Source organism: Panulirus ornatus, chromosome 65, assembly GCF_036320965.1.
Source record: "Panulirus ornatus isolate Po-2019 chromosome 65, ASM3632096v1, whole genome shotgun sequence".
Taxonomy (NCBI): Eukaryota; Metazoa; Arthropoda; class Malacostraca; order Decapoda; family Palinuridae; genus Panulirus; species Panulirus ornatus.
Genome location: NC_092288.1, coordinates 835,076 through 853,733, shown reverse-complemented (window position 1 = coordinate 853,733; position 18,658 = coordinate 835,076). Strand labels below are relative to the sequence as shown.

General features: G+C 41.2%; 1 protein-coding gene across 1 annotated transcript in view; it reads left to right on the top strand.

Moving 5' to 3' along the window:
- alpha-Man-IIa (alpha-mannosidase 2) overlaps positions 1 to 18,658 on the top strand; it is a 148,723-nt gene that overhangs the window by 110,562 nt on the left and 19,503 nt on the right. The window contains exons 18-20 of the mRNA XM_071657753.1: positions 4,938 to 5,071; positions 9,354 to 9,506; positions 11,883 to 12,002. Coding sequence (XP_071513854.1) covers positions 4,938 to 5,071; positions 9,354 to 9,506; positions 11,883 to 12,002 — 407 coding nt within the window. The remainder of the gene's footprint in view (positions 1 to 4,937; positions 5,072 to 9,353; positions 9,507 to 11,882; positions 12,003 to 18,658) is intronic.

Genomic DNA, 18,658 nt, shown 5'->3' with positions numbered 1-18,658 from the left:
TTCAAAAGTCCTTCAAGATAATCATTCCAACTCGTCTTCACCTCTTCTTTGCTTATTATCAGTTTCCATCCGCTCCCTGCTCCAACGTTACCATTTCTGTTCTTATTCTGTTCACATTTTATTCACCTGCCCTGAAACAATTTCTTTTTCTATGTGAAGTATGTTGATACTTTCTAACACCATCTCTCATTTAATATCTTTTTCAGCCTGTATACATTCCTCTTGACCTCCTACCACTTTGTATTGTTTATCTCCCAATCACTCACACTCCTTCCCTTTTTTTTATATATATTTAAGGCTCCAGTGATGGACAAAAGTCCACATCAAGGCCAGGCCTTAATTGAAATATAGAGGTGATTATGAAACAGAAGAAGACAAGGGAAAGTATTTATGAGTTTTTGAGAAAGTGAAAGACCTGTCTTTTGAAATGTGCTAGGGCATAGTTATTAGGAAAGACATGAGAAGGTAGTGTTCCAAAGCTTTGACATGTAGGGAAAGAAGCAGGTATCAAAATGGCCCACCCTTGAGTTGCCAACGGCCACACCATGATCATGTGATGCAGCAGCTTGCTGAATATTTCGTGCTCTGGCTAGTGGTGGGGACATACAAGCAGCCAGCTCTTCTGAGCAAAAAACAAAATAATACCTGTAGAAGAGGGAAAGTGCACCAACATTGTGGCATAGGGCAAGGAGGGGTCACGTTTGGAAGTTAGCCTAGGACTGTTTATAAGTTGAACCACTTTTGACTCAACTTATTCAAGTAAGGATACAGAACTAGAACCACCCCAAATGTGAGCAGTACTCCATACAAGGATGAATCAATCCCTTGTATGAACAGAGCAACTGTTCAGAAGAGAAGTTTCAACATCTAAACAGGACTCCCAGTTTCTTGGCAGACTTAGTGGCAGACTTAGCTATTCCCATAATGTGGGATTTTTAAGAAAGAGTGGATGTTTCAGTAATACTAAGTATGTTCATGGGGTCAAGAGGTGGAATTACAGAATTATCAAAGGAGAGACAAGAGTTGTGAGGAGTTTTCGATTGAGAGGTGGGTAGAAATTGGGTCATGGAGATGTTAAACTTAACAAGATTTTGTGTACCCCACTGAGATATCTTGACTGAGTTTATTGAGGAAGCTGTGTCAAGATGAGATGCAGACAGAGTGAAAGAAGAGGGAGCAGGATTGAAGGATATGGATGAATGCATTGTTGAGTCATCAGTGTGAGTGCATTTGGATTATTTGTGGAGGAGAGGAAATTGTTGAAAAAAAGGAGAAAAAGTGTAGGAGACAGGACATAACCTTTAAGGACACTGCTGTTGATGGAGGGAAGGGGGAAGGCTGATCCATCAACAACCACATAGATTGGCCAGAGAGGAAGTTAGATATGAAGGAGCAAAGTAAGGAAGGGAAGCCAAAAGAGGGGAGCTTAGAGATAGACCCCAATGCCACACCCTGTCAAAAGCCTTAGATATGTCAAGGGCAACTACATATGACTCCCCAAAATCTTTCAGGATGATGACCAGACATTAGTAAGATGGGAAACAATATCACCAGTGGGTCTCACCTTATGGAAGCCATGCTTGTGATCAAAGAGAAGACTGATTTTCGAGGTGTTTAAGGATATGGGGGTTGAGGAGTGATTCAAAGACTGGAAATGGTAAATATCAAAGCATTAGGTTGAAAGTTGGTAGGGTCAGAATGGTCACCCTTCTTAGGGATGGGATGTGTCAAAGCATGTTTCCAAGGAGAAGGAAAAGTTTTTTGATTTTTGAACAAATGGAAGAGACAAGCAAGTATAGGTGCAAGTTCAGAGGCACACTCTTTTAGTACATGGGGATGGATGCCATCAGGAGCATAAGCCTTGCTTTTGTCCAGAGAAAGAAGCATTTTTCAGATAGTATGAAAAGAGATTGTGGGAAGAGGCATAGGATTAGTTAGAGGAGCATCAGGTGGTGAAGGGATGTTAGAGTCATCCAAGGTGGAGTTAGAGGAGAAAAGGGAACCTACAGGTAGTGCTCAAATATTTTTTTTTTTACTTCCTCATCCCTCCAATCACTACTCTTTCTCACACTCCCATTGTTTTATTTACTTGCTCCTTTTTCTATTCTTTGCTCAATTTCTTGTGGTTTCTCATCACTCAAGGCTCTTTTACAAGCTCACCCACTTTTACCATCCTCTTCTTATCTTTGTCATTTCCCAATGACACTGCAAACTTTCACTTTTGACTCTATTGAGAAGTGATCATGCATCCCATAATCTGTCCCTCCTAGCACATTTACATCCAAGAGTTTCTGCTGCATGTCTATCACTTAGTACATAATCCAATAATTCCTGTTGACACCACACCTCACTCACCAACATATAATTATGTGGTGGCTGATTCAGGTGAGAAACTGCAGAAGTTGGTGACTGAGTTTGGTAAAGTGTATGAAAGAAGAAAGCTGAGAGTAAATGTGAATAAGAGCAAGGTTTAGTAAGTTCAGTAGGGTTGAGGGACAAGTTAATTGGGAGGTAAGTTGGAACGAAGAAAAACTGGAGGAAGTCAAGCGTTTTAGATATCTGGGAGTGGATTTAGCAGCAGATGGAACCATGGAAGCAGAAGTGAGTCACAGGGTGGTGGTGGTGGTGGTGGTGGTGGTGGTGGTGGTGGTGGTGGGGGGGTCTGGGAGCATTGAAGAATGTGTGGAAGGAGAGAACGTTATCTCGGAGAGTAAAACTGGGTATGTTTGAAGGAATAGTGGTTCCAACAATGTTATATGGTTGTGAGGCATGGGCTATAGATAGGGTTGTGCAGAGGAGGGTGGATGTGTTGGAAATAAGATGTTTGAGGACAGTATGTAGTGTGACGTGGTTTGATCGAGTATGTAATGAAAGGGTAAGAGAGATATGTGGCAATAAAAAGAGTGTGGTTGAGAGAGCAGAAGATGGTGTATTGAAATGGTTTGGTCACATGGAGAGATTGAATGAGGAAAGATAGACAAAGAGGATATATGTGTCAGGGTGGAGGGAGATTGATTGAGGAAAGATAGACAAAGAGGATATATGTGTCAGAGGTGGAGGGAATGAGGAGAAGTGTGAGACCAAATTGGAGGTGGAAAGATGGAGTGAAGAAAAAGATTTTGAGCCATTGGGGCCTGAGCATACTGGAGGGTGAAAGGCATGCAAGGAATAGAGTGATTTGGAACGATGTGGTATACTGGGGTCGATGTGCTGTCAATGGATTGAACCAGGGCATGTGAAGCGTCTGGGGTAAACCATGGAAAGTTTTGTGGGGCCTGGATGTGGAAAGGGAACTGTGGTTTCAGTGCATTACACATGATAGCTGGAGACTGAGTGTGAACAAATGTGGCCTTTTTTGTCTTTTCCTAGCACTACCTCATGCATGTGCGGGGCAGGGGGTGCCATTTCATGTGTGGTGGGGTGGCGACTGGAATGGATGAAGGCAGCAAGTATGAATATGTACATGTGTATATATGTATATGTCTGTGTATGTATATGTATGTATACATTGAAAGTATAGGTATGTATATGTGTGTGTGTAGGCTTTTATGTATATATGTGTGTATGTGGGTGGGTTGGGCCATTCTTTTGTCTGTTTCCTTTCACTACCTCACTTATGTGGGAGACAGCGAATAAGTGTGATAAATAAATAGATCTTTTTTAAACCATTCCCAATCACCAGTCCTTTTCAGTCCACAGCTCCACAAGCTGATCACCATTTCCATTCACATTGGGCACTCCGTGCCTCCTATTTATACCCTCAGCTGCCACACCACACTTGTATTCATATCATCCACCATCACTATTACTTGATCCCTTGCTGGTGTATTCACTCACCTCATGCCAAAACACTTAACGTTACTATCAGATGCATAAACACTAGTAATCATCCACCTCTCATTATTCCTTTTCATTTTCATCCACTTCAATCTAGAACTCACTTCATTACACTCACACAATATCCTGGTTCCTCCTTCCGCAGAATTACCACCCCATCCTTTGCCCTTGCCCTTATGCTAACCCCGGACTTTACACCAAGGACATTCCCAAGCTGCTCTTTTGTTCACCCCTTAAAAATTTGGTTTCACACTGAGCAGGCCATTTAGGCTCATTTCTGCAAACATACTAGTGTCCACAAAAAGTCTGATCCATCCCCATTATGAAATCAAAGGTGATATGTGGCTAAGGGTATAAGCATATGACACTCTCAGGGTGAAATCGTCATACATCTGGTTGCTGACACTAATGCCTCTAATGGTGTGAGCACCAGCAACCTGCCTTAGTATACCTCTGGCTGCCACTTCTTTCTAGGAATTTTGCCTCTGGGTCCTGTTTTTCTTCCACCTGTTTTTCAAGATGTTTGGCTTTTACTTTTCTATGAAGAAAAAGCCCAAATTCTCTCATTGAAACAAGAAAATGTGGGTACACGTGAGATTTTTAGGTGCAGTGGGTGCTCAGAACAGATGATGGTATGACCTCTTCCTGGAACACCTCATCAATGCCTCATTCATATCAAGATCCCATGGAACCAAAACCTTGACCTAGAATGCCTCATGAGTCTTTCCAATTCCATGCCCAGCCATCTTCAGGTAGTAGTGAAGGCCAGAGGAGAGGTAACAAAGTACTAACATCACCTTTGAAATGTATGGGGAAGCAGACTGGGGTTTTTGTGGACACTGTCCTCATCTTTCCCTTCTCATCCTGTTTATATCTACATACATTCAAACACATCAGTCATGAATAAAAGAATTGTTGAGAAGAGTGTTTATTTAAGTGCAGCATGGTTGGCCATGCACAGGCTTCTTAGACTTGCATTATTACAGTACTTCTCATTGTAACAGAGCTGTAACAGCATGAGCACATTTGAATGACACACTTGTCAGCTCTCTTAATGACCCTTCACAGTTAAATGTGTTAAAAGTTTAATTATTCAACAGGTGTGGATGGTATGGGAATAGATATCTCCAACTTGGTTGATATCACAGTGGAACGTAACTTTGAATTTGCCATGCGACTGAACACTGAAATCAAGAATGACAACTTGTTTTACACTGATCTGAATGGCTTTCAAGTAAGTTATTTGCTAGTGATTATACTGACTTCAATGTAGCAAGACTGATAATATACATTCGTCACAAAGTGATAACTCTCCCTCTCTCCCTCTCTCCCTCTCTCCCTCTCTCCCTCTCTCCCTCTCTCCCTCTCTCTCCCTCTCTCTCCCTCTCTCTCCCTCTCTCCCTCTCTCTCCCTCTCTCTCCCTCTCTCTCCCTCTCTCTCCCTCTCTCTCTCTCTCTCTCTCTCTCTCTCTCTCTCTCTCTCTCTCTCTCGAGCAAAAGAGTCTCGGTTACAAGTGAACTCCATTGCGATTTCTTAGCCTGTAGTGCCTCACCCTTAAGAGGCCACTGGCAGAGGGTAACTCTTGCACAGTGGTCCCTGACACTCCTACCAAATGTTTCTGCTGCCTGTTTCTGCCTGTTTCTAATTTATATTCCAACCTACTACTACTACTTAATGCTCCCTCTTAATGTTCTTATGTACTATTTCTATATGTTTCTTCTTAACGCTCCTGCCTAAATGTTTCTACCTACTACTTCTATCTGTTGCTATTGCCTTTGTGCCAAAAGGCAGGGCTAGTGCATAGTGCTCACAGCAGAAAAATCTAGAGTTATAAAGAATGAGTTGAATGAGTTAAGTGTTGTCGTGTGTTATGTGAGACAAGGAGAGATTGCATTTTTATGGACAGAGGGCCAGCAGTCCATGTGTGGATGAGGCAGAAATTGAAGAGAGCTAACCTTCCTGGTACCCAGGCAGGTAGCACTGGTAATATACCTCTCTGATCAGTAGCTGCCTACCAGCCACAATTATCTGTTGAAATTAATCCTAAATAATCTGTGTTGCATTCAAGCTGTTGTATTTTCTTTGATGGATAAGTATCCTTTTAGTGATTTGATTAGGGTGTGGTGTACTTTATTATTGCTGAAATAATATTTACAAATTATGATGGTGTCTATGTTGCCATTTTAAGTGTAGGAATTGACCTATTTCTTGCTTCACCTTTTCTTTCCCCTCTACCCTTTTCACTTGTGATGATCCTAGTTTCCTATTATCTTTTTGTCCTTTTGGAACTTTTAAGTGTATGTGCCCCTTGAAGGGGGAATACATGAGAGATGAGGAGCAGAACAGTGTTATTGCTGAGCAGCAACATTAATTTGAACCCCAGGTGGTATATCTTGGAGTTGGTTCTATGTCATTCAGATCCTCTGCCTTGTTTGGCACTGTATATGCAATTGAACTTTTGCTGACATTCTGTTGGCAAGTGGCTTCCATGGCTTGATATATGGGGAGATAGAGTCATCTAATTCATGCAAACTTTGTTTCTTCTCTCGGTACCAGATGTTATTTGAGAACAAAGATCACCCCATTTCATGATAGGTGGACTAAATCAGTTGATATATGTAGTCCAGCTCTTATATCTCATCCATTAGTGCACTGGAAGGCAGTGGGGATCTAGGGCTGCCTAGATAGTAGATCAGTTAACCTCTTGCAGGGCCAAAGTTCTTCATATAGAAATGAGACTTTTAAGTAGAGGTGCTTTGCCTTTTGGTGGAGGATATGTCTGGTTGTGGTTTCTGTAACTTTAAGATCAACTTATATTCCCATTTATTTGTTATAGGAGTTTTGAGGTAGGAACAGATTCAGATGGTTTTTGGTTCCATGAGTGTGATTGAACAATAGTTAGTTTGATACCTCATAACAGTGGTTCATTGTAGGAGCTGTCTATCCCTTAATATTTAGCTTTGTTTTTTATCCATTTTTTGGTCAGATAACCCTTAGTACATATATCTCAGCTGTTGGTGCACTGTGAGGATCTTGTAGAGCAAGATCTCTCTCAGTCCCAGAGTCATTACTGGAGGTATGATAGATAAATAATAGCCATTCTTATCTCTAAGAGCCCCTCTGCCTCATTTAGTATACCAGTGATATACTAGATGAACTTTTTTGGTGGTGGTGGGCCTATCTAAACAGGATCAAAAGGGCACATCCTTATTTTTATTTACCATGATGTCAAGGAAGTCTTAGCTTTCATCACTGGAATGGAAGATAGTTTACGATAGCATCTTATTCTTATCCCTATCCTTGAACAGAATTAATGGACAAGTTCAGTCTGTATTCCTGAGTTGTTTTCAAGGTTACTGGAAAGACTGGTGTCCTGCAGTATCACGTTACTAGCCTAGTGATATGTTAGAGTACCTGAAAAAGGGGTTAATTGTGGCGATATATTGTTTCTCCCAGTTGAAGTTCCTAATCATGTATCCCTTGTGTTTTGTAGATACATGAGGAAGGAACTGTACCTGTATGGTAGTTCTTTAAATGGCCTATTTTTTTCTGCATCTGGTACCTATGTGGCTCTCTTCAGTAAAGTTTCTTAGATTAAAAAAAAAATACATTTACCAGAGTTTTAGCATCTATTAACCTGGGCTTTAGCAACCTCTAGGAGCCTCACATTTTCAAATAAGGAATAGCTTATGATATTAAATTGTATGTAACCCTAGAACCCCTTTTCCTATGGTACTCTTGCAGCTTCAAGGCTGCACAGCATTAGGTAATGGGGAAATGGTAGACTCCTTTTGAGTGAGAAGTTCCTCTGTGAGATCATACTCTTTATCATCGATTGATGATGGGATAATCTCACTGAGGGTGACTCTTCATTGGGAGCATAATCATATGCTGCATTGAGTTTTCCACCTTAACTCTCAGCTTGTCATTTCACCAACTAGAGGACCTTGTCATTCCTCCAGGTTAGGGAATACTATGAGCCCATACTAGAGAATGTGTTGTATTCTCAACTGTGATAGGTGCATTGATATCAGTGATACTCATGTGATATGTATCATGGAATCTGCGCTCCTTTAGAATGTTATTTGCCCTAGAGAGGAGTTTGATGTGCTGAAATAGGTTGTGGCCCTTAATATGGGTAACAAATTCTTCTATAGTATGTCTAATTAAGGAAAGGATAAATCTGATAAGTTTCCACCTTATTAAGTGCCAACTTCTTAACCTAGATAAAAGCTCTTGAAGATTTTTTTAACCTTTACATCCACTTTTTGATGCAGACTATGATTGCAACATTTTCTTTGGGAAGTACTGTTCTTTCTGGTTTTAGGGCCAGGAAAAAGTTGTGATTCATCCTTTTTGGATTAAATTTTTCCAAACCAAAATTCCTTGCTAGCTGTGACTTTGTTTCACCGAATTTTGTTGGAAATTATGTTTGGTCATCTAAGTTTAACAGCTTTGGCACTCCTTTCATAACCAGAGTTTGTCAGATTCTGCTTTGACTTTCTTTAGAAATGTTTCATTTTTTTTTTTAGACTATTCCTTTATTCAATAATCTATTTCCTCACTACAGTGTGAATCTGGATATGCTGTCTACATTACTGTACAGTGTGAAAGCCAAGTTGAGTAAAGGTCTTTCTTAGTTTTTCTTTTAAACCATTTCATTTCAGACAGGGAAAAAGCCCCCTTCCTCTTTTCCCTCAAACTCTGCACATTTATTCTTATGTCATATTACATAATTAATAATGCTAGATTGTGTATTTAGTATGCATATTTTTTAAGAGTGTGAGTTTGAATGTAGAAAATCTGTAAGAAATGAAGTGCTTTAGATACTTGGAAGGGACATGGCAGTAAATAGAACCATAGAAGCAGAAGTTAATCATAGGGTGTGATGGAGTGAATGTTCTGGGATCATTAAGGAATGTGTGGAGAGGGAGGTCATTATCAGGAAGGGTGGAAATGGGTATGTTTAAAGATATAGTAGTCTCAACAATGTTGTATGGATGTGAGGCATGGGTTTTAGATGAGGAAGTGCAGAGGAAGGTGTATGTGTTGGAAATGAAATGTTTGAGGAAAATATGTGGTGTAAGATGGTTTGATAGGGTAGGTAATAAAAGGGTAAGAGAGAGATATGGCAATAGAAAGAACATAGTTGAAAAGTGCTTAAAGGGGTGTGTTGAAATGGTGTGGACATATGGAAAGAATGAGTAAGGAAAAGTTGACAGATAGGATATATGTGTCAAAAGTGGAGGGGACAAGGAGAAGGGGGAGACCAAATAGAAGATGGAAGGATGGAGTGAAAAAATTCTTTTGGTAAAATGGGCTTGAACTTGCAGCATGGTGAAAGGCATGCATGGGATACAGTGAATTGGAATGACATAGTATACTGGGGGCAACAAGCTCTCATTGGATTGAACCAGGGCATGATAATGTGGGAAATGGCAAATGAGTATGAAAAAGAGAAAGAATTATTTAAGAGTGTATGTGTGGATTATAACAGTTCTTGATTTAACCACCAGATCATCAAGCGAGTGAGGTACAGTAAGCTACCTTTGCAGGCCAATTATTACCCAGTACCATCGCAAGCATTCATCCAAGACAAAGATAATCGTCTGTCTTTACTGTGTGCCCAACCTCTTGGTGGTGCATCCCTTAAAAGTGGCCAACTGGAGGTAATTATCAATACAAACACATGAAGAGTGGTGCTAAACCATCCAGGACTAGTTTATGTGACATTCAGTAGCTGAGTTACTATGGAAAATATGAATGTGCTTGCTTCCTGTAAAGTATGATTGGTTGTACAGATATTAGACAAAGATAATATATTTTTAGTATAATTTTAACCACTTTTTTGTAATTTTACACGATTATTAATTATGATATGTGATGGATCAGAAATGCAAGAAAGTTGCTGATATTAGTGAGTCTGCAGAGGGGTGTGTTAGCTGTTATTCTCAAAAAGACTCTGTTTCAGAAATCATAATTTTACTGCAGAGCATGTGATGCTGAATAAGTTCACATTGGTATTTAGATTTGACTCTTATGATTTGTTGGAATTTGTTTTTGCTTTTGTTTTTAAAACTAACTTTCCTATCTCAGTCAATAATGGCCTTCCTGTTACTTTCATAGCCACTCCATTTATGATAGTCTCTTCTGATTTTGTCATTCCTTATACCATTCACTCTGTAGTCAAAAACAGGTCTGTGGTATGTTGGTCTACAGTATGCTGGTCTCCAATATGCCAGGATGGGTGAGAACATGTAAGTTGAATCAGTTGTTGTTTGCAGATAACAGTTATGGTAGCTGAAAAAACTCCAGAAGCTGGTGAAAGAAACTGGAAAGTAAAATAATGATGTGTTGAAGGGGGTGTTGAGACAGTATTATTTTTTCAACCTCTCTGCCACTCCACAGTCAATTCCCTTTGCATTTCCTGCCATACCACATCTCTCATAAACCCCCTCATATCTTCAATCCATCTATTCATGCTGCATGTTCTCTCAGATAGCTCATTCCCGCAGCCTGGATTTTTTACTTCTGTGACTCATTCCATATCCATGTTTTGGCTGCATAGGTTAGGAGGACTGTGGTGTCCCATAATCCTCTCTCCCATACTTACACCTCTACCCTTCATTATTCTGTTAAGGGACTTAGTGACTCTTTTACCCTGTACTGATCTCTCCCCAATCACTCCTTCCAAATCATCAATCTTATCTAAGGTAGCTCCTGAATTATCAAATTCTCTCACCTCTTCCAGCTTTTCTCCCCTTATATCCAAAACAAAGTTTAGTATGCTTTCTTCTTTCACTGTATTGTTTTGCAAAATCTATACTTTCACTCTTTTTCCTTTCAGACCTTTGGTTTCACTCTGTTTCCTTGCAAACTCCATTACTTTACTTTTACTTACATTTACCTTTAATTACCGATGCTTATACACATCATAAAACACACTTGCAATCTTCTGCAACCCCTCTTCACACTCAACAAACAACACAGTATCATCCAGAAACAGGCTTGCTGCTGGTCATCAAACTTCACTACCACACTCCACCCCTTTCCCTAGCTTTGCTTTCATCTCTCTTATCTCCCCATCCATACATATATATATTATTATTATTATACTTAGTCGCTGTCTCCCGCATTAGTGAAGTAGCGCAAGGAAACAGACAAAAGAATGGCCCAACCCACCCACATACATATGATGTACATAAACACCCACACACGCCCGTATACTTGCCTATACATTTCAATGTATACATACATATACATACACAGACAGACATATACATATATACACATGTACATATTCATACTTGCTGCCTTCATCCATTGGCGTCACCACCCCGCCACACATGCAATAAATCCCCCGTCCCCCTGCATGCGTGCGAGGCAGCGCTAGGAAAAGACAAAAAGGCCACATTCGTTCACTTTCAGTTTCTGGCTATCATGTGTAATGCACTGAAACCACAGCTTCCTTTTCACATCCAAGCCCCTCAAAACTTTCCAAGGTTTACCCTAGATGCTTTACATGCCATGGTTCAATCCATTGACAGCACATCGACCCCGGTATACCACATCATTCTAATTCAATCTATTCTTTGCATGCCTTTCACCCTCCTGTATGTTCAGGCCCTGATTGCTCAAAATCTTTTTCATTCCATCCTTCCACCTCCAATTTGATCTCCCACTTCTCCTCAGTCTCTCTACCTCTGACACATATATCCTTTTTATCAGTCTTTCCTCACTCATTCTCGCCATGTGACCAAACCATTTCAAAACACCCTCTTCTGCTCTCTCAACCACGCTCTTTTTATTTCCACACATCTCTCTTACCCTTACGTTACTTACTCGATCAAACCACCTCACACCACACATTGTCCTCATACATCTCAATTCCAGCACATCCATCCTCCTGCGCACAACTCTATCCATATCTTTATATTTTATGATCTCTCACTATGCAACTAGTGTATTTTGTTTAGTGTTACCTTTTGATATTTTCCATGAGGAAGATACAGAAACTTTGTATCAGAATTATTATTCTTGAATAGGTAATGATGGATCGTCGTCTTACTCAAGATGACAATCGTGGACTTGGTCAGGGTGTGCTAGATAACATCCTCACACCCAACACCTTTCGTTTGCTGTTGGAACCACGCATCAATGCTAAGGTTTGGTTCCTGTGTATTATATTCATGTGATTTTTCATTCAGATTAATATGACCTTGTGATACTGTTGTGTTCCATTATATTCTGAATGTTGAATTTGATTATGCATTGATTATTTTAATGAAATACTGTTAACATCTATATCCTCTGGATTTTTTTAGTATTGAGAATACCTGGTTTAAAAAGTGAGATATACATAAGTGTACGTATGTAAGTAGGGGAGATGGCCAGAGAGTGTTATTGGATTACGTGTTAATTGATAGGCACGCAAAAGAGAGACTTTTGGATGTTAATGTGCTGAGAAGTGCAACTGGAGGGATGTCTGATCATTGTCTTGTGGAGGCGAAGGTGAAGATTTGTAGGGGTTTTCAGAAAAGAAGAGAGAATGTTGGGGTGAAGAGAGTGGTGAGAGTAAGTGAGCTTGGGAAGGAAACTTGTGTGAGGAAGTACCAGGAGAGACTGAGTACAGAATGGAAAAAGGTGAGAACAAAGGAGGTAAGGAGAGTGGGGGAGGAATGGGATGTATTTAGGGAAGCAGTGATGGCTTGCGCAAAAGATGCTTGTAGCATGAGAAGCATGGGAGCTGGGTTGATTAGAAAGGGTAGTGAGTGGTGGGATGAAGAAGTAAGATTATTAGTGAAAGAGAAGAGAGAGGCATTTAGACGATTTTTGCAGGGAAAAAATGCAAGAGTGGGAGATGTATAAAAGAAAGAGGCAGGAGGTCAAGGGAAAGGTGCAAGTGGTGAAAAAGAGGGCAAATGAGAGTTGGGGTGAAAGAGTATCATTAAATTTTAGGGAGAATAAAAAGATGTTTTGGAAAGAGGTAAATAAAGTGCGTAAGACAAGGGAGCAAATGGGAACTTCAGTGAAGGGGGCTAATGGAGAGGTGATAACAATTAGTGGTGATGTGAGAAGGAGATGGAGTGAGTATTTTGAAGGTTTGTTGAATGTGTTTGATGATAGAGTGGCAGATATAGGGTGTTTTTGTCGAGGTGGTGTGCAAAGTGAGAGGGTTAGGGAAAATGATTTGGTAAACAGAGAAGAGGTAGTAAAAGCTTTGCAGAAGATCAAAGCCGGCAAGGAAGGGGGTTTGGATGGTATTGCAGTGGAATTTATTAAAAAAGAGGGTGACTGTATTATTGACTGGTTGGTAAGGTTATTTAATGTGAATGAATGGGGCCTTTGTTGTCTTTTCCTAGTGCTACTTTGTGGGTGTGGGTGTGTGTGTGTGTGTGTGTGTGTGTGTGTGTGTGTGTGTGTGTGTGTGCACTATTTCATATGTGGTGGGGTGGCGGCAGGAATGGATGAAGGCAGCAAGTATGAATATGTACATGTGTATATATGTATATGTCTGTGAATGTATGTGTATGTATGCATTAAAGTGTATAGGTATGTATATGTGTGTGTGTGGGCATTTATGTATATACATTTGTATTTGGGTGGGTTGGTCCATTCTTTCGTCTGTTTCCTTGTGCTACCTTGCAAATGCAGGAGACGGTGATTAAGTATAATAAAAATGTGTGTATATATATTTCTTCCCTATCCCTGGGGATAGGGGAGAAAGAATACTTCCAACGCATTCCTCACATGTCGTAGAAGACGACTAAAGGGGAACGGGAGTGGGGGGCTAGAAACCCTTCCCTCCTTGTATTTTAACTTTAAAAGGGGAGACAGAAGAAGGAGTCATGCGGGGAGTGCTCATCCTCCTTGAAGGCTCAGATTGGGGTGTCTAAATGTGTGTGGATGTAACCAAGATGAGGAAAAAGGAGAGATAGTATGTTTGAGGAAAGGAACTTGGATGTTTTGGCTCTGAGTGAAATGACGCTCAAGGGTAAAGGGGAAGAATGGTTTAGGAATGTCTTGGGAGTAAAGTCAGGGGTTATGAGAGGACAAGAGCAAAGGAAGGAGTAGCACTACTCCTGAAACAGGAGTGGTGGGAGTATGTGATAGAGTGTAAGAAAATAAACTCTAGATTGATATGGGTAAAACTGAAAGTGGATGGAGAGAGATGGGTGATTATTGGTGCATATGCACCTGGGCATGAGAAGAAAGATCATGAGAGGCAAGTGTTTTGGGAGCAGCTGAGTGAGTGTGTTTCTGGTTTTGATGCACAAGACCGGGTTATAGTGATGGGTGATTTGAATACAAAGGTGAGTAATGTGGCAGTTGAGGGAATAGTTGTTGTACATGGGGTGTTCAGTGTTGTAAATGGAAATAGTGAAGAGCTTGTTGATTTATGTGCTGAAAAAGGGCTGGTGATTGGGAATAACTGGTTTATAAAGAGAAATATACGTAAGTATACATAAGGAGGGTGAAAGGCATGCAAGGAATAGAGTGAATTGGAACAATGTGGTATACCGGGGTCGACATGCTGTCAATGGATTGAACGAGGGCATGTGAAGCGTCTGGGGTAAACCATAGAAAGTTCTGTGGGGCCTGGATGTGGAAAGGGAGCTGTGGTTTCGGTGCATTATTACATGACAGCTAGAGACTGAGTGTGAACGAATGTGGCCTTTGTTGTCTTCCTAGCGCTACCTCGCGCACATGAGGGGGGAAGGGGTTGTTATTACATGTGTGGCGGGGTGGCGATTGGAATGAGTAAAGGCAGACAGTATGAATTATGTACATGTGTATATATGTATGTGTCTGTGTGTGTATATATATGTATACGTTGAGATGTATAGGTATGTATATTTCCGTGTGTGGACGTGTATGTATATATACATGTGTATACATGTGTATGTGGGTGGATTGGGCCATTCTTTCGTCTGTTTCCTTGTGCTACCTCGCTAACGCAGGAGACAGCGACAAAGCAAAATGAAATAATAATAAATAAATAAAATATGTATGTAAGTAGGAGAGATGGCCAGAGATCATTATTGGATTATGTGTTAATTGATGGGCGCGTGAAAGAGAGACTTTTGGATGTTAATGTGCTGAGAGGTGCAACTGGAGGGATGTTTGATCATTATCTTGTGGAGGCAAAGTTGAAGATTTGTAGAGGTTTTCAGAAAAGAAGAGAGAATGTTGGGGTGCAGAGAGTGGTAGGAGTAAGTGAGCTTGGTAAGGAGACTTGTGTGAGGAAGTACCAGGAGTGACTGAGTACAGAATGGAAAAAGGTGGGAACAAAGGACGTAAGGGGAGTGGGGAAGGAATGGGGTGTATTTAGGGAAGCAGTGATGGCTTGCGCAAAAGATGCTTGTGGCATGAGAAGCGTGGGAGGTGGGCAGATTAGAAAGGGTAGTGAGTGGTGGGATGAAGAAGTAAGATTATAAGTGAAAGAGAAGAGGGAGGCATTTGGACAATTTTTGCAGGGAAATAATGCAAATGACTGGTAGATGTATAAAAGAAAGATGCAGGAGGTCAAGAGATGAAAAAGAGGGCAAATGAGTGTTGGGGTGAGAGAGTATCAGAAGGTAATTAGGTACAGTAGGTTTGAGGGTCAAGTCAATTGGGAGGTAAGTTTGAATGGAGAAAAACTGGAGGAAGTAAAGTGTTTTAGATATCTGGGAGTGGATCTGGCAGCGGATGGAACCATGGAAGCGGAAGTGGATCATAGGGTGGGGGAGGGGGCGAAAATCCTGGGAGCCTTGAAGAATGTGTGGAAGTCGAGAACATTATCTCGGAAAGCAAAAATGGGTATATTTGAAGGAATAGTGGTTCCAACAATGTTGTATGGTTGTGAGGCGTGGGCTATGGATAGAGTTGTGCGCAGGAGGATGGATGTGCTGGAAATGAGATGTTTGAGGACAATGTGTGGTGTGAGGTGGTTTGATCGGGTAAGTAACGTAAGGGTAAGGGAGATGTGTGGAAATAAAAAGAGCGTGGTTGAGAGAGGAGAAGAGGGTGTTTTGAAATGGTTTGGGCACATGGAGAGAATGAGTGAGGAAAGATTGACCAAGAGGATATATGTGTCGGAGGTGGTGGGAACGAGGAGGAGTGGGAGACCAAATTGGAGGTGGAAAGATGGAGTGAAAAAGATTTTGTGTGATCGGGGCCTGAACATGCAGGAGGGTGAAAGGCATGCAAGGAATAGAGTGAATTGGATCGATGTGGTATACCGGGGTTGACGTGCTGTCAGTGGATTGAATCAGGGCATGTGAAGCGTCTGGGGTAAACCATGGAAAGCTGTGTAGGTATGTATATTTGTGTATGTGGACGTATGTATATACATGTGTATGGGGGTGGGTTGGGCCATTTCTTTCGTCTGTTTCCTTGCGCTACCTCGCAAACGCGGGAGACAGCGACAAAGCAAGAAAAAAAAAAAGTTTTGGAAGGAGGTAAAGAAAGTGTGTAAGACAAGGGAATAAATGGGAACATTAGTGAAGGGGACTAATGGGGAGGTGATAAAAAGTAGTGGTGGTGTGAGAAGGAGATGGAGTGAGTATTTTAAAGGCTTGTTGAATGTGTTAGATGATGGAGTGGCAGATATAGGATGTTTTGGTCAAGATAGTGTGCAAAGTGAGAGGGTTAGGGAGAATGATTTGGTAAACAGAGAATAGGTAGTAAAAGCTTTGCGGAAGATGAAAGCTGGTGAGGCAGTGGGTTTGGATGGTATTGCAGTGGAATTTATTAAAAAAGGGGGTGACTGTGTTGTTGACTGGTTGGTAAGGTTATTTAATGTATGTATAACTCATGGTGAGGTGCCTGTGGGTTGGCGGAATGCTTGCATAGTGCCATTGTACATAGTCAAAGGGGATAAAGGTGAGTGCTCAAATTACAGAGGTATAAGTTTGTTGAGTATTCTTGGGAAATTATATGGGAGGGTATTGATTGAGAGGGTGAAGGCATGACAGAGCATCAGATTGGGGAAGAGCAGTGTGGTTTCAGAAGTGGTAGAGGATGTGTGGATCAGGTGTTTGCTTTGAAGAATGTACGTGAGAAATTCTTAGAAAAGCATTTATGGATCTGGAGAAGGCATATGACAGAGTTGATAGAGATGCTCTGTGGAAGGTATTAAGAATAAATGGTGTTGGAGGCAAGTTGTTAGAAGCAGTGAAAAGTTTTTATTGAGGATGTAAGGCATGTGTACGAGTAGGAAGAGAGGAAAGTGATTGGTTCCCAGTGAATGCTGGTTTGCGGCAGGGGTGCTTGATGTCTCCATGGTTGTTTAATTTGTTTATGGATGGGGTTGTAAGGGAGGTGAATGCAAGAGTTTTGGAGAGAGAGCCAAGTATGCAGTCTGTTGTTGTGGATGAGAGAGCTTGGGAAGTGAGTCAGTTGTTGTTCGCTGTTGATACAGCGCTGGTGGCTGATTCGGGTGAGAAACTGCAGAAGCTGGTGACTAAGTTTGGTAAAGTGTGTGAAAGAAGAAAGTTGAGAGTAAATGTGAATAAGAGCAAGGTTAGTAGGTACAGTTGGGTTGAGGGACAAGCCAATTGGGAGGTAAGTTTGAATAGAGAAAAACTGGAGGAAGTGAAGGGTTTTAGATATCTGGGAGTGGATTTGGAAGCTGATGGAACCATGGAAGCGAAGCGAGTCATAGGATGGGGGAGGGGGTGAAAGTTCTGGGAGGGTTGAAAAATGTGTGGAAGGCGAGAACGTTATCTCGAAAAGCAAAAATGGGTATGTTTGAAGGAATAGTGGTTCAACAATGTTATATGGTTACGAGGAATGGGCTATAGATAGAGTTGTGCGGAGGAGGGTGGATGCGCTGGAAATGAGATGTTTGAGGACAATATGTGGTGTGAGGTGGTTTGATCAAGTGAGTAATGAAAGGGTGAGAGAGATGTGTGGTAATAAGAAGAGTGTGTTTGAGAGAGCAGAAGAGGGTGTTTTGAAATGGTTTGGTCACATGGAGAGAATGAGTGAGGAAAGATTGACCAAGAGGATATATGTGTCAGAGGTGGAGGGAACGAGGAGGAGTGGGAGACCAAATTGGAGGTGGAAAGATGGAGTGAAAAAGATTTTGAGTGATTGGGGCCTGAACTTGCTGGAGGGTGAAAGGCATGCAAGGAATAGAGTGAATTGGGATGATGTGGTGTACCGGGGTCGACGTGCTGTCAATGGATTGAACCTGGGCGTGTGAAGCGTCTGGGGTAAACCATGGAAAGTTTTGAGGGGCCTGGACGTGGAAAGGGAGCTGTGGTTTTGGTGCATTATACATGACAGCTAGAGACTGAGTGTGAACGAATATGGCCTTTGTTGTCTTTTCCTAGCGCTACCTCACACACCTGTGGGGGAAGGGGGATGTCATTTCATGTGTGGTGGGGTGGCGACGGGAATGAATAAGAGCAGACAGTATGAATTATATACATGTGTATATATGTATATGTCTGTGTGTGTATATATATGTATACGTTGAGATGTGTAGGTATATATAAGTGGGTGTGTGGATGTGTGTGTATATGCATGTGTATGTGGGTGGGTTGGGCCATTCTTTTGTGTGTTTCCTTGCACTACCTCGCTAACGTGGGAGACAGCGACAAAGTATGATAATAAATAAGTATGAATATTATTTTATATTTATATATCTTACTTAGTCACTGTCTCCTATGTTAGCGAAGTAGCACAAGAAAACAGATGAAAGAATGGCCCAACCCACCCACATACACATGTATATACATAATGCCCACACACACATATGTACCTACCTATACATTTCGACGTATACATACATATATATGCACAGACATATACATGTATACACATGTATAAA